We start from the raw sequence: 17676 nt of genomic DNA on the forward strand, positions 1-17676 counted from the left end.
GGTGTGGCGCCAATTGATGTCATCTACACCAGTTTTTATTATTATTATTATTATTATTATTATTATAATAATAAGGGTGCTTGTGCAGTGTATGCACATGTATTTTAAATATTATTTTCAAGTTAAATTGAATTTTAGGTTTGTATTACTGTACACATAGATTCGAAAAAGTTGTCAACAAACAAATATATCACAAATAAATGTTATCAAATGCAAGATAAGTTACTCTTCTACCTATCTGGGAAGGTTTTTAGTGGTTTTACTCACTTTAAAACGTGTAATTGCTTCGACAATCATACAATGTTTATCAATATATTTTAAAAATAAAAATGGGGGCATGTTTGTAACTTATTTTGCCTTTGATAACATTTATTTGTTATATATTTGTTTTTTGACAACTTTTTCGAATCTATGTGTACAGTAAAACAAACTCGTTATGTAAATTATTTACAGTTAAAATGTTATAAAAAACAAAAAATTGAAGTTTTAAATATATTTCAAAGAAATGAATTACGCCCTGTGCTAAAATATTGATAATTCACCAATCGTAAAAAAAAAAAAAAAACACTGCCGTGAAAAATGCTTACTTTAAAATATTTGAAAATACTCAGTGAAAAGTTTTATTTATTATTAAAAGAATGGACTGAAAATATTATATAAAAATTGGGGGTTGTATTACTGTACACATAAATTCGAAAAAGTTGTCAAAAAACAAATATATAACAAATAAATGTTATCAAAGGCAAGATAAGTTACTTTTCTACCTAACTGAATATGTTTTCATTGTTTTTATTTAATGTAACATGTTTATTCATCTCGAAAAACATACTGTGTTTACCGATGTATTTGAAAATTCAAAATGGCGCCCGATTCTCTCTTTAACACGGTAAGTTTGGGAAAAGGTGCTATAAATATAAAACTAGGCAAAATACTGTTAGAAACTCGCTCAATATATATTACCGTGACATAGGTTGACATATATTCGGTGGTTTTTAATAGTATTTTGTCTAGTTTATTATTTATAACACCTTTTCCCGAACTTACCGAGTTAAAGAGAGAGTCGGGCGCCATTTTGAATTTTCCAATACATCGGTAAACAATGTATGTTTTTCGAGCTGAATAAACATGTTACATTGAATAAAAACACGAAAAATATACCCAGTAACTTACCTTGCTTTTGATTAGGCACCGCCAAAACTGGGGGGGGGGCAGGTAAGTACTTTTTGATGGACCGACTTTTTAGAAATCTACCAAAAATCGGGTAATTATCCAATCAATACGAAATTTTCAGCGATTATTAAAGAGAAAAATGAACTTTATAACAGTGTACTTATTTTTCATAAACAATATTTTATATATATATTTTTTTTTGCTTACAAAACCCCCCTCGTTTTGAGGGGGTTCCATATATGCTTAAAATAATCATCTAAGACTGAACAAAACATTATGTTGTTGTAAGGGACGGGATTATAGATTAAAAAAAAAAAAATAAAAACTTGTTTGCATACCTTATTTTGATGTCTGAATATCAAAACTTCGATTGTGTTTAATTATCCCGCTTTTGAGTTTTGAAGTGTGAAATTTGGTGAATATGTTAAGTAAAATAATTAATTTAATTTTTAATATTTATACGAAAAAGCCATTTTAAAATCTTTGATAAATAAATTAACAATTTTTTTTTTAGCGACCCGAATAATGCATGACCATTATTAAACAGGGCATGCTTTGAAGAATCGATACAAAAAAAAAAGATTTGATAAATATTGTGCCCTTTGTGTTAAAAATAGCATCATTTTTTCGATCCCGTTTGAAAACGTTTGCCGCCTTTCGACTACGGTGGAGCAAACGCGCTGAAATATTTTTTTTCATTCTGCTTTAAATTGCCCCCCACCATTTTGGGGAGCCTGGCCCACACACACATACACATTAAAAACCAAACTCATACAAATGGTCACCCATCTGGTACTGGCCAGCCTCAGCGTTAATAATACATTGAAATTTTCGTCACTGAAAAATAAGTTTTTTCTTTTTTGGCCTGTTTGGTCTTCCATAGTTTGCTTTTTACCAAGTACAAACGTAAATATTGTCTAGATCGACGCGAAGTAACTGGTTGCCTATATGAATAAGTGGAATTATTTGAAATCCAGGTACTTATATTATAATATTTTTGCATATTCTCATAGAAAATCACCCTAAATCTTAGTTAGACAACAAACAAATAAATAAATAAATTATTTCAAAAACCTTTTTTCAAAAATATTTATGTACGTTTTTTGTGCGAGACAAAAAATGTCAATTGTTAACTTTTTGGGAAAATTTAACATTTAAAATTTAATTAAAAATAGTAGAAAAAGTTTTACATTATTCTGTTTTCTATATGATAAAATTCAGGTTTTATCTTTCTGGAAAAAAAAAGTTATTCAGAAATAATGGATTTTAATAAATGTAATTTCGTTTTAAAAAACAACAACAACTTGATTTTTTGGCCATTTTTGGCGATGCCTACTTTTGATAACATTTATTTGTTATATATTTGTTTTTTGACAACTTTTTCGAATCTGTGTACAGTAATACAAACCCAGAAATTGTTTGTTTTGCGGTAAAAAAAAAAAAAATAAATAAAATGAAATATCCGACTTTCTTCGATAAAAATAAAAGTCCAAACACGAATTCACTTACGATATTTTGATTAAAATTATCCCAAATGTGCAATTATAATAATTATTTTCCGAATGGAGAATTGTTCTTTTTCTTTAGAACATACATGGACAATCGGTAACACATATTGGTAGCCATATTTTTTTTATGCCTGTTAGCATGACCACGTAGTTGAATACCGGAAGCTGTCTTTACCTACAACTTAATTAGGAAGTGACGTTACGCTGTCATATGCATCGGCCTTCCTTCTCGGTAGCCATGGTTGAAGGTAGTCATCTTTGAATTTTTTTGAAGACGCCACAGGGAGATAACTCAATTTAAAGCGCCGACACTTCCTCCCCATTATTAGCTTTTCTTCCTAAAAATCGAACTTTTTGCTCGGTATCGTAACAAATTGTTTTTTCGCTGTAAAAAAACAAAAAAAAAAAAAAAAAAAAAAAAAACACACACACACAAAAAAACTACTTGATGAAATTAAGTGAAATTTTTTTCGGAGAACTTCATTATATATAAAGGATACGTACAATTTAAACTTTTTTCAATATTTTCATTTTTTTGATGCCATGATTAAACTGTACAAGTACAAAAAAAAATATGCCGTTTTAAGCAAAAATGATATTACGTAATTGTCATGTCGAAAGTAGTAATATATCCAAAAATTACGAAAATTCATTGCGTAGAAAGTTATTTATAGTTCAAAGTAATTTTTTATGGAAAATTGGGTAAAATTGCATTTTTCTTAGATTTTATAAAGTAGACTGTGAAGAGTTCATACACACAGGACAAAACACGGAATGCAAAATTTAGATCACACCGATATTTATAGCCTATAATGATAAACTTTTTTTTTTTTACTAAAATCATATTAGTAGTTATTCCACTTGATGAATTTTCATAATTTTTGGATATATTACTATTTTCGACATAACACTTTAGTTTTATGCTTAATATTGTTTTTGCTTAAAATGACATATTTTAAAAAAATCGATCTGTCGACTCTATTTCAAAAGAAAAGAAAGCCATTCTTAATATGGTGGGGGGGGGGCTCTTTTGTTAACTGTTCTGTACTTTCACTTAACAATTCAATGAAACTGAAATTCCAGCAAAAACTCAACAGCCAGCCATGGTTCACCCTAGAATGTACCGCTGACATTGGGAAATCACTATTTTCATTGCTTCCAATGTAATAGATGTTGTGAAACTGAAGCCACTTTTAGGACTGCCAGCAACCATCGTAAAGAGTAATAAAGGATGCAAATCTGTTGCTAAGGTCGCTGGAAAAATGGTAGGATCCTTCTACTGCTCCAGTAGCTATCTCACTGCTGATGCAATTCTCTATCTGCATAAAAGCCAAGTCTGTCCAAGGATGGAGTACTGCTGCCATATCTGGGCAGGAGCTGCTAAAAACAGCCTATCCTGCCTTAACAGAGTACAAAATAGACTTTGTAGCCTAGTGGGGGATGCCCTTTTCTCTTCCCTGCAACCTCTCTCCCACAGAAGGAACATCGCGAGCCTGTCTTTGTGTTATCGTTATTTCCATGGGAAGTGCTCGTCTGAGCTCTAATCTCTGGTCCCCCCTTGCCAATCTTTTAAGAAAAACACTCGTCTAGCTAAAACCACTGTCAGTAATTTTCCCCACTCTTTATCTGTGCCTAAACCAAAACGTAGATTCCATGAACAAAGCTTCTTTTTTAGAAGTTCACGCCTGTTGAACTCTCTTCCGTTTGCCTGTTTCCTACTTGACTACAACTTGGATGTCTTCAAGTCCAACATAAACAAATTCCTGATGAATTATCCCCTTAAGTAAGACACTTTATCAGATCTCCATTACTAACGATTACTAGGATATTATCTCATTGACTACTGTACACGTAATAATCCTTATCCCCGAGTGGCGTCCGGGCCTTGATAAGTGGTGACTTCCTTGTAAAAAAGAAAAAAAGGGAGATTTGTATGCTCAGTACATCAAAAGTAGCTGAGCAGCGGTTTGGTTCCCACCTGTTTTGGCGAATAACAAACAAGGTCCTGAACAGAAGCATGTTTTTTATCCCTCTCATCATCAATGAACCTGAGGTAAATTCTGTCAGCATCTGACAAAGCAAAACTCTTTGCCAAGAACTTGGCAGAAAATTCTACCCTTTGCAATCAGACCCCTCCAGTATTTCCTCCTGTGACTGAAAACACTATGCGATATACAAATATCTGTATGTGATATTGCCAAGCTTATCGAAAACCTCGATTCCAATAAAACAAACTGACCCCAACGGCATTCCAATCATAGTATTCAAAAAGCTTCGACCAAAACTACCTTGTATACTTACAAAGCTGTTTAAAATTATCTTAAGGAAAAATGCTTCCCAACACCCTGGAAAACTTCATCAGTCTACTCCGTATTTACAAATTCCAAGAGATCGATCATAATCTACTTGGTGACATGCAATATGGTTTCTGTTCTGTGAGATCTACAGCTGATGTACTGTCATGTTACACAGTGTCAGTGAATCTCTCGATTCGTTTCTAGAACAATAGCTCTTGACTCCAATCTGAACTCTAATCTCTGGTCCCCCCTCGCCAATCTTTCACGAAAAACACCCGTCTAGCCGAATCCACTGTGAAAAATTTCCCCCACTCTTTATCTCTGGCTAGATCAAAACGTGGATTCCATGAACAAAGCTTCTTTCTTAGAACTGCACGCCTGTGGAACTCTGTTCCGTCTTCCTGCTTCCCACCGGACTACAACTTGGATGTGTTCGTCCAATGTTAACAAATTCCTAATGAACCGCCCCCTTAAGTAAACACTTCATCAAATCTCCACACTAACGTAATGTACTTGCAATAACTCTTATCCCTGAGTGGCTTCCGGGCCTTGATAAGTGGTGATCACTGTGTAAAAAAAAACAAAAAACATTAAAGGCTTTTGATAAAGTATGGCATAACAGTCTACGTCATAAGATTGCCAGTTATTGAATAGTTGGTAATGTGCTCTCATTTATTAAAGCTTTTCTCTCTGATCCATCTATACTCCTATAAATCTTTTTTTTTGTTTCTTTTTTGTGTAATGATATTCATATTAAAAACCCTTTATTTCTATTTATTTAAAAGAAAATACAACTTTATTATATATGAGTCATTGAATTGCATTTATCAGCAAAAGATCTAGCTAATTTGCATATTCTTTTAAACATCCATTTTAATTAATTCCCTATTAATTCTTTCGTTTTTTTATGGGATTATCATCTTCCGTTAACTATTACGTGTAATTATAATTCTATATGATTTATACTTACGTAATAATTGCATAAAAAGGTTATAATAAACACAAACCTCTTTATATTTATGCATGCGTATATATTTTTGTTTAAAAAATGTTGCCTACCAAACTCCTCTGTCAGTTTTTTTATCTACAAACATGAAAGTTAATATATAGGGTATTCGAACCCATGTGAAACTTTATATTTGGGTGTTAGCCAGGGAAAATCAGTGTAAAAGTATGAAAATTAAAAAAAAATGAAATTTGCCAGGCGAAGGTCAAACAGCATTATGAATATTGCTTTTTTTTTAAAGACTGAAGTATTTTTTTTGTGTGTAAGTCCAGAATTCAACCCAAGTAAAAAACAAACAAAAGTACAGAAAAATGTTTATGATGTATGTACTTGTCCTGGAATGAAAATGTCATATTCCAAAAATCATGTAAATTGATTAATTATTTTTTTAATTAAGAAAATCAAATTATATTAGGAAACAAAACATTGTCTTGACTTGCCATGTAAAATTAATCACTAGTTACTTCCCCCTGAACAACCTCTTCAGAAAGAAGAGATCCAAATCAACCCTGTAATGGTTGCCATATATTATTAATCAGTAAAAATTGTATAATTTGATATTCTTAATTAAAAAATACTACTTGATTAATTTATATGATTTTTGGAGTATGAAATTTTCCTTCTGTACCATACATCATAAAGATTTTTCTGTAGTTTTTTTTTTTTTTTTTTTTTTTTTTTTAATTGAACTGTAGACAGGCACCTTTTTAAGTAGTTTTTTTTTTTTTTTTAAAGCTTCTTTACATAAAGAGCCTTCATGTTTTGTCTGGAGCGATTTACAGAGAAAAAAATATATGGTTGTGATTAATGAAAAATCTTTTACGTTTAATCAGTTAGATACAATGTTTCTACTCTTCAAGTCTTGCTGACTTGAATCCGTACTAATTCCATACCCATTTTTAGGAGACCTCTGAAGATAGCCTCTATTAAGTGTTGAAACATAATATTGAACAAAGATAGCGGTAGTAAATCAAATCGGCAAAGAATCAGTGCAATCACGATCTCGAGTGTTGAGTAATTCTTAGTAACAAAGATGACGCGAACAATCAATGTAGTCACGATTCGGTTGTTTCAAGACAGAGGTTGACAACAAACTGAATTGAATCCAAAATTCGATATTTTTTATAATAAATTTAAGGGCTTCTTATTGGTTGATTGTCTTAACTGTAAGTTATAAGTAAGATGTCGGAATCATTGGGGTCACACCCACATTTGCAATCAAAAACATTTTACCCCCCCCCCTTTTTTGATATAATGAAAAGTCGTTTCTGACTCAATTTGGTTTGATTTGATAAAAAATAAATAAATAAAATAACATTTTTTTTGTTTTATTTATTTTTAGAATTTGTCTTTATTCTTATTGGTTCAAAAAAAAAATCAATATATTAGTATAATGTGTGCAAAAAAGAAGGCATTTTTAATCACATTGTTTAAGGTTTTTATTTTATTTTTATTTTTTTTGTTTGATACATAAAAAAATACAGTGTTACATACTTTTCAAATATATATATATATATATATATATATATATATATATATATATATATATATATATATATATCAACAAATACATACAGATATACATATTTTTCAAATATTTATATACACATACAAATACAAATATACATACTTTTCTCAAAAATATACATTTAAATACAGATAAACACCTTTATTTTTTGTTAAACAAAAACTCTGACTATACTAATAAATGAGAATTACTTGATCAGAAACTAAAATGTATTTTCTTCTTAGTTCCAGCAGGTCCGATGTGTTCAGGCAGCTGCTGCCCCCAAGGCCCAGCAGCGGTTGAAGAAATTCACCATTTACAGATGGGTAAGTTTTTATTTATTTATTTATTTATTTATTTTTTTTTTACATGGTGGTCACCACTTATCAAGGCCGGGAAGCCACTCAGGGATAAGGGTTATTGCAAGTACAGTACGTTAGTGTGGAGATTTGATGAAGTGTTTACTTAAGGGGGCGGTTCATTAGGAATTTGTTAACGTTGAACTTGAAGACATCCAAGTTGTAGTCAGGTGGGAAGCAGGCAGACGGAACAGAGTTCCACAGGCGTGCAGTTCTAAGAAAGAAGCTTTGTTCATGGAATCCACGTTTTGATTTAAGCACAGATAAGGAGTGGGGGAAATTTTTCACAGTGGATTCAGCTAGACGGGTGTTTTTCGTGAAAGATTGGCGAGGGGGGACCAGAGATTGGATCAGACGAGAACCTGCCATGGAAATAACGATAAAACAAGGATAGGCTCGCAACGTCTCTTCTGTGGGAGAGAGGTTGCAGGGTAGAGAAAAGGACATCCCCCACTAAGCCACAAAGTCTATTTTGTACTCTGTCAAGGCAGGATAGGCTGTTTTTAGCAGCTCCTGCCCAGATATGGCAGCAGTATTCCATCCTTGGACGTACTTGGCTTTTATATAGATAGAGAATTGTATCAGTAGTGAGATATCTTCTGGAACGGTAGAAGGATCCCACCATCTTTCCAGTGACCTTGGCAACAGACTTGATGTACATGTTCCATTTCAGATCAGGAGTAAAGGACAAACCCAGACGCTTGTCAAAACACGGGGCTTCTCCCAGATGAGAGCCATCCATTTCAATTGATGCCAGATGGGTATCAGAGCGTTGATGATGTAAAGATACGAGTTTGGTTTTAGATGCATTAAAGGTAACCAGCCACAACTTCCCCCACTGAACCACGCGCTTGAGATCAGAGGAGAGAATCAGAGAGAACTTTGTCATTTACAGTCTTTGATGTGTTTAAGTAAATAAATTATGGAAAAAAACTAATCAGAACAATCTCTAAATTTGGAAATCTACGAAGATGGTAGTTTTTATTTTTTGGTCTCCTGACAAAAGGAGGGCAGACTTGTAAATTCACCCTTGTCTGTTCGTCTGTCTGCACTTTTCTCAATAACTATGCATTGGATTTTTTAAAAAATTTTGCACAAACATTAAACATGATATGAGTAAAAAAAAGTAACAGAACGGATTTTCCAGGAAAACTTTGGTTGTTTTCCCTAGGAGTGTCATTTAGGTTTAAATGGCTAAAGTTGACACTTTTGTGCTTATTAAAAAAAAATTGATGCCTTGGATTTTTATAAAACTTTCTAACAAGTTGTAACTAACCGATTTCTATATAATTTTGTTTGTCTAGACTTCGTGACAACTCTTGGGCGTGCCTCAAGGGCTCTTTTCGGGCTAATAAAAACACTCCATTTTTGGGACTATTTTACCATATTTGTCCAAAATTTTCTGTTTATGTCTATTTAGCAGTTTTGCATGGTGCTGAACTCAAATTTAAATATGTTAAGGCCTTGGGGACTTTTATGGTTAAATGGGAGGGGGGGACAAATGATGGACTTAGTTATTTTTTTTTTGCATGGTGCGGAACTCAAATTTACATAAGTTAAGGCCTAAAACTGCACCGTTGTTCATTTCCACCAGGATTTGACGTCCTCTAGAGAGTTTTGAGGCTAAATGGGGAAGGGGCAAATGCTGAACTGTAATTTTTGTTATGCTCGTTCACTGTGCACTCACGGGGGACCATGCATGCTTCACTTGTTTCTTATGGAAATCGCTTCGGACAAGACATGAAGCCACTTGATGTAAAAAGCTAACAAGAATGAAAGATGATTATTTCAAAGACTAGAGATGCCTATTGTTCTTAATCTTGAAAAGACCAAGGCTATAGGTAGGAGGAAACAGTCAGCAGGAAGAGAGTTTCACAAGCTTCTTGGAAAGAAGCTACTGGAATAGGAAGCTATAGTACAAAGTAATGAATTGATGGAAATCACTAGACTGTATTATACTGTAATCAAACGAGCTGGAAGAAAGGAATTAGGGAAAAGATCAGAAAATTTGGTTGTTGGTTGGTTGTTTTACAGCATATCAACCCTTTTCAGGTTATTTAATGCTGAAGAAAATTTGGAAGAACACGTATCATAATAGTATTTATAGAAAAAACTGGGACTAGCAACATCACATCTGTGTGAGAGAGAATACAGAGAAGAAGAGGGAGTCAATCAAATTACACACACTGTTTAACCTCTTCTATTTTATTTATTCTTTGTATGGCCCGGGGCAATGTCGGGTCATCCTGCTAGTACAAACATATCTCCTATATAATAAAATGATTGCAGAAATTCCTCTCTGGATCAACAGATGCCACATACAAATTTATTATGCCTGCACTATTAGCCGCTATCTGATGTACCTTTTGAACGCCATTTTACATACATTTATTCGTTATAGTAAAATCCTACATTACATCCTAGGAGAAACATCATCACAGTCGCAACCATCTATAGTGAAAGTAATTGCTATTTTTCTATCTATATAAAAAGTACTCTTACTGCTCTCAGTCAACACCGAGAGGCATTCTGCATTTTGAACAGATATGGTATTGCACCCTTATTATCTGGATTATATACTTATAGACATACCATAATCTTTTGTTTCCTTATTCCAAAAATAATGATTTCTCCCTTCCCACATTCCGCCAAATCTCATTGGCTGAGAACTGACTATTCGTTTGTTTCAGAATGGAAATTTTCCTACAATAATGAACGCTCCAGAGATTTACAAACATGGCTTAACTCTATACAAGAGGCAATCGTTTAAAATAAAATACCCCAAATAGAAACATATTAGCACATCGAAACATGTTCATAAGCCAGGACTGCTTTTATTTTTACATTAAATATACCGTACATATTAACTTTCCTTATACAGCTATGCTACCATGCTACAGCTTCTGTGGTATATATTTGTGGATATATTGTTTTTATTTTTGAAATCGCAACTATTTATAATATAAAAATCAATATAACATTAACTCTATAATGATATGTACGAAATCTGCAATGATTAAAATATCATATGTAAGCATATTTTACGACTGGGCTTTTTTTTTTTTTTTACATAGGCATCACCACTTATCAAGGCCAAGAGGCCACTCAAGGATAAGGGTTAAAGAGTGTACAGTAGACATTGGACAATATAGTAATCATTAGTAATGAAAATTTGGTAAATTTGATAACTTATATAGAACGGCTCATCAAGAACTTATTTACGTTAGACTTGAACACAACCATATTGTAGTCAGCCGGAAAGCAGGAAAACGGAAGACAATTCCACAGGCGTGCAGTTCTAAGAAAGAAGCTTTTTTCATGGAATCTACGTTTAGGTTTAGGCACAGATAAAGAGTTGGGGGAATTATTGATAGTGTGTACAGCTAGACGAGTGTTTCTTGTGAAAGTTTGGCGAGGGGAGACCATAGATTGAAGCTCAGTTGAACACCTTCCATGAAAATAACGATACATCAGAGAAAAACTCTCAACATCTCTTCTGTGAGATAGAGGTTGCAAGGAAGAGAAAAGGACATCTCCTACGAGGCTACGAAGTCTATTTTGAACTCTATCAAGGCAGGACAAGTCCTTTCTAGCAGCTCCTGCCCAGATGTGGCAACAATATTCCATCCTTGGACATACCTGGCTCTTATATAGATAGAGAATAGCATCAGCAGTGAGATATTTACCGGATCGATAGAAAGATCCCACCATTTTTCCAGCGGCCTTGGCAACAGATTTGATGTACGTGTTCCATTTAAGATCAGGAGTAATGGTCAAGCCCAGAAGCTTGTCAAAACTTGAGGCCTCCTGAAGATGAGAGCCATTCATTTCAAATGATGCCAGATGTGGATCAGAATGTTGATGATGTAAAGAGAGAAGCTTGGTTTTAGATGCATTAAAAGTAACCAGCCACTTCATTGTACTACATGCTCAAGATCAGAGGAGAGAGAATTGGAGAGAACTTGGTCGTTTACTGTCTTAGATGTGCTACTATAAATGGTAGTGTCATCAGCATAAATGTCTACAAATGATGTAAGGATGTGATTTGGAAGATCATTAATGTAGATCAGGAAAAGAGTTGGCCCCAGTGCCGGGCGTTTGTGCTAGCTTAGATAAATGCTTTTACAGTTTTAACAAAAAAGCTACAATAATATCAGCGTCTCCATTTACACTGAACATCTACAGAATGCCAACATCAATAGATTAGATATGAATGAGTCCCCCTGTGGAATTTCCACAGGTCCCGCTAGTTTATTAATTAATGTTAAAGAGCCAATTCTCTATTGATTATTATATTGTACCCAATATATAGTAGTAGGTCCCCTGGCATGGCCCGGTTGTAAAATATGCCTAGATATGATATTTTAATTCATGCAGATTTCGTATTAATTATTATAGAGCCAGTTCTTGATTATTATATTATACCAAATATATGGCAGTGATTTTAAAAGTTAAAAAATAAATAATGTATGATTTGGGTGCCATCAGCTAGAATCGAAACCAAAACATTTAGCTCTCCAGCTTTATTTGTTACCCTCTGAGTCACCTCTACACATATAAAAAGTTAAAAAAAACATTGTTTATCTATAAATGTATATGGGATGATTTCAATATTGTTCTTGATTCCAATACAATTACTGATTCTGTTGTATATTCTCGATTCTGACACAATTACCGATTCTGATTCTAAAATCACCCTAAAATGTAGAATTTTATTGGGAGGGAAGAAGGGTTAGTAGAAAGTCCTCGTCTACTTTTAAAAGTAGGTATAATTTTCTTCTTAATTTGTCAAGCTTCTTAATGTTTCCTTTTAAGTCATCATGTACAACATTTTGACGAACCCGTGAGATTTTCAATTATATCTTTTTACACTTGAGCCAGCAACAGAAAATTAAGTTTCAAACAAAAATAAACTTTATTTTAAATAAGAAAATGAATTGGAAATTTGAAATCGGAAATTAGGCTCAAATATTTCCTATATTGATTCCAATACCACATAAAGTTCTGATTTTTCTGATTCTTATTAATCAATTTACATAAACAGAGCATCCTATCCTCAACATATTAATCGTCCCAACATTACTATGTATGCATGTTGCTGTGAGGATACTCTTGATAAATGAATATGAATGGTTTGATGTTTATTATTTATAAATTTAAAGAACAATCTGGTGCAGAGGTGGGAACAGGAAATTCTTGCCTCCTTCAATTTTCCCATACAACACCGGTGCTTCGGCTCTGCTTGTATGTCGTATAACGATACTGTGATTATATTCTCGTGTATATAAAATATCATTTAATACATTTTTTAAACTTTTTCTTTCAGGATCCAGACACGCCTGGTGATAAACCTCACATGGTAACTTACGATGTTGATTTGAATGCGTAAGTAATTTTTTTGTCCATTTTTCTTTATTCATCTGAGCTGGAAGCTTTCAGATCAACAATTAGATTTAACATTATTTTACCATATATATATATATTACAATAGAAAAATGCGAGCGTGAAAAGTAATATGGTTAAGCTTAAACATGGAAAAGTAAATGACTAGTTGTTAAAACTGGAAAAGAAAAGGACAAGATATTCGAGTTAAAAATATAGTAAATTTATAACTTCAAATATCGCAGCCTTACAAATTGATTATGTAATGTTATGAATTGAATTTAAAAAAAGATTCTTAATGCTGCAATATTTCAAGGTATAAATTTATTATATTTTTTGCTAGAATATCTTGTCTTTACTTTTCCATGTTTAAGCTGAACCATATTATTTTTCACGCTTGCATTTTTTTTATTGTAATCCATGATTTTTCCAGGCTTCCAGTAAATTCACTTGTTCTTTGTTTAATTTATTTTTTGCTCCCATAAACACATATGTAATAACAATGTATGGCACTCGTCTGCTGTCAATAAAATCCCTCTCCCTTTCATTCTTTCTGTTTCACTTGTTACTTCTCTTTTCGCGACAGCAGTGAATTAGTAGCAACAGTAGTCGCTGAAGGAATGTGGTTGCTATGGAAACCAGTCATAAAAAGCATCGATCATCTTCCTACATATTTTTATGATTTTTGAACATCAGAAAATCCATCATAACTTTTGTTTTAGCGAACGAAAATTGAACATTTTTTTCACAAGATAGCTGAAAAGGTGATCTATAAACTTTAATTTGGTCAAAAAATGAGTGAGCGATGAAGCTTTAAAGCAGTTCTTGATGACTAAAATTGCCGCTTAATCATATATTCAATCATGGTAGTGTTTGAATGATATGTATATATGTAGAGAGAGAGAGAGAGAGAGAGAGTTTGACGATTTTCAACTTTTTTCAAATAAAGAGTATACGCAAAGGTATTATAGTTTTTTTTACACATGTTTCAACTAATTTCAGGGGATTTTTATCCTCGGCCCACAAAATCAAAAGATTAGACCATTCCTGTAATGATTCGGTTCCTGTTGATTTTGTGGTGGGAGTAAAGTTCTGTGCAGTTCTAGGAGGTCCACCCTCCCAGGCTTTTGTCTTCTTTCTTTGAGAGGAGGTTAGTTCATTGCTAATCACCTGAGTCACCCTCACCAGGCACTTTTTGCAGGTCAGAGTGCCTCTTCTCGAGGGTGCTGACTTCTCAATCTCACTTTCCGACCCTAGTGTCTAAGTTGTTGCAGTGGGAGAGAACTAAATACAATGCATTATAAAATTATAAATGTTGACTCTCTTCTCTTTTTAAATCAGAATTTTATTTTCATAAGTGCATTATAGGATTTTCTATATGATTGCAATTAAGATTGTGTGTACATATATATATATATATATATATATATATATATGTGCATATATATATATATATATATATATATATATATATATATATATATATATTTGGACTTTGATGATGTTTGAAACGGAGGTATCATCTTTGCTGGATTTATTTGAAAAAAAAAAATACATATATATGTGTATGTATGTATGTATGTGTATATATATATATATATATATATATATATGACATAATTAGGTCGACATAGTGGTTCTCATTAGATCACTGAAGTTAAAAAACGTTGAGCCTGGCTAGTACCAGAAGGGTGACCATTTGAGAATTGTAGGTGCTGTATGTGCTCTCTGCTTATCTTGGCATTGTTTCCAGTCGTCCTGGACCTCCACTTGTCACTGGTATTCAACAACGCTGACTCAGGAGTAGTTGGAGATTGCGTAACTTTTGCCACAAAAATTTCACAGTGAGTATCCATAATCACACATATATATATATATATATATATATACGAACAAACAGTTAATAAAACATGTTAAAAAACACTTTGAAATGAGTTAAAAACATATTTAATCTGAAAAGGAAAAGGATATTTGTGTCTCGGAAGTAGAGTGAAAAGCATATCTTATTTTTCTTTTATTAATATTATTGGAATTTTTCCTTTTTTCCCTTGTACACATTTTTGTGAATTATTCCATGGATTTCTGCCTTTGGATTATCATGGACCATCTTCTTCCAATTACGGGATTTCTTTGGATTTTACTTGTGCAAATGGAAATTCAATTAACTTTCTTGAAGTTATATATTTGGATTTTACTGTCACTGGATTATTTATCTTCCACCAGACTATCCATTCATGTGTAATCACCTTTTTCTTAACCATATTCCCTCTGCTTCACTGTTTTTGTTTTCAAGTAAGATTTTTGACTTTATGCGGGATTGGATTTTGCATGCAAAAGTATTTACTTTTACATGCAAAATCCAATCCCGCATTTTGCTAATTCCTACCCTCTGATGAGAAGGAAAGTATTTCTTCAAAACTCCGCGGATTAAGTACTATCCACTTATCTAGTGTTTCCTTTTCAGATTAAATATGTTTTTAACTCATTTCAAAGTGTTTTTTAACATGTTTTATTAACTGTTTGCTCGTATTATAAGCTTTATCTCCTATTTGGTTTTATCGAGCTTTTATATCTGGCTGAGATAACTTTATAAATATTAATTCTTTAATATTTATAATATACTTTAATTTTACCATCTTGGATCATTTTGGTAAATTTAATTCTAATTTTTATTTTATATATATATATATATATATATATATATATATATATATATATATATATATATATATTTCTACATGTAAAATAAAATATGTCCTATCTAAAGGAGCAACTCCATGCACACATTTGCATGCAAGAGAGCAAAATCTCTAGCACTTATGTGAGGTAAGGGGAGGTTTTCCAGTGTTATGTATTATGTAAGAAAATACCGATTCGTTTCTGAGAATCTGTCTATATATATAAAAGCGAAAATGTATGTATGTATGTACGCTTTTCCTCAATGTCCGCAAAAGCCTTCTTTCAGAGAAGCGCTCGCTCGCTTCACAACTTCTTAAAACTTTTTATATCATCTATAAGTTGTAATATCTCGCACTTAACCACGGAGCTTGCCTGTCTATTTAATTTTATTGACTTTCAAACGTTAATTATTCGACATTTCCCGCATTGGCACGCGTTACATTCGGTTTTCGGTATAAACAAAAAGCAAAACTCGACTCTAATCACAGGCCGAAAGCCAGTTGTCTCAAGAGAGCTAAGTAACGTTTGTTCAATGTCGACTTTGTCATATCAGACTGTAGCTTTCATTTCGCTCCTCCTAATAAACAGGGAGCGGGTTTTTAAAAACAAACAAACCGATTTATTTACCTCATTCAAAACTGTCCCGCACAAAATGCTTACTGCTGAATACCTATCGCCGTCATGTCAATCAAAAACGTGCACCTGTTTTTTTAGCACTTTACTATTTTCCAACTGCGCGTCGTGAAGGCTTCGTTTTTTTTTCACGGGCACCTGTTTTTTTTTCACATTTTCGGGGTTTTTTTCACATACCCCGAAAAACACCTGGGCAACGCCGGTTACCCGTCGTTAGTACTTTCATAAATCAGAGTCGATTTTCTGTAGGCTGTTTTTGAACCCAGTCAACGACGGGTACTTTTGCTAGTATATATATAAAGGAGGGTTGTTATATGTGTGTGTGTATCCAGCTAAAGAAAGAGGGGGTAGAGAGAAAACGAGGAAAGGGGAAAGAAAGAAGTTTTTAATAACAACATGTGTCACTTTTGTCCTGCTAGTCATAAGTGAATTAAAAGCTAACCTAAATTCTGTTCAGCGTTCCTTTCGTAACCTCAGCACTCCCCATTTCCAAGTGCAATATCACAAGGAACATCTGATTTAAGCATTTAGGTACCACACATAAATACTTCTTGAAACTAAAGAGACTTTAATGAGTAAAATTACAAAAGAATACATTGATTTGGTGGTTGTCTTGATTAAACACATGTCAGTTTAAAATGAAATTACGGGAAAACTATTTGATATACTTACGTATCAAGCAAAACTATTTGAGCACACCACGGAAAATTATCTAGCAGAATTTTAGTAATGAATAAAATTCATTTCTTAGTTATTTTCCAATTTTTGAACCAGATTATCTCCCTTTTTTTAATGAAGACGACATGAATTCTTTCCCTTTGCAGTTTGTTCACTACTTAATAGCAGAAACAAGTTAAAAAGAGCAGACAATCTTGACTACAACCAGTTTTTCCTGAAAAAAAAAATTGTAATCTTTTTGTATTTTTTCTAATTCAGTTGTGGACCGATGGTCCTGGATGCGTTGATCAAGATCAAGAATGAGATGGATCCGACCCTCACTTTCAGACGTTCGTGTCGCGAAGGAATTTGTGGATCTTGCGCTATGAACATTGGGGGTGTCAACACTTTGGCCTGCATTTGGTAAGATTTTCTCTTAAGTTAACTCATTCACTCGACAATTATTGTTCAATAGTTT

General features: G+C 33.1%; 1 protein-coding gene across 1 annotated transcript in view; it reads left to right on the plus strand.

Annotated features, from left to right (window-relative positions):
- The window catches only part of LOC145261105 (succinate dehydrogenase [ubiquinone] iron-sulfur subunit, mitochondrial-like), a 38741-nt gene that overhangs the window by 1990 nt on the left and 19075 nt on the right, over positions 1 to 17676 (plus strand). The window contains exons 2-4 of the mRNA XM_080119322.1: positions 7734 to 7814; positions 13174 to 13232; positions 17478 to 17621. Coding sequence (XP_079975448.1) covers positions 7734 to 7814; positions 13174 to 13232; positions 17478 to 17621 — 284 coding nt within the window. The remainder of the gene's footprint in view (positions 1 to 7733; positions 7815 to 13173; positions 13233 to 17477; positions 17622 to 17676) is intronic.

Source organism: Euprymna scolopes, chromosome 37 (genome assembly GCF_053919585.1).
Source record: "Euprymna scolopes isolate OS-2025 chromosome 37, ASM5391958v1, whole genome shotgun sequence".
Classification (NCBI taxonomy): Eukaryota; Metazoa; Mollusca; class Cephalopoda; order Sepiida; family Sepiolidae; genus Euprymna; species Euprymna scolopes.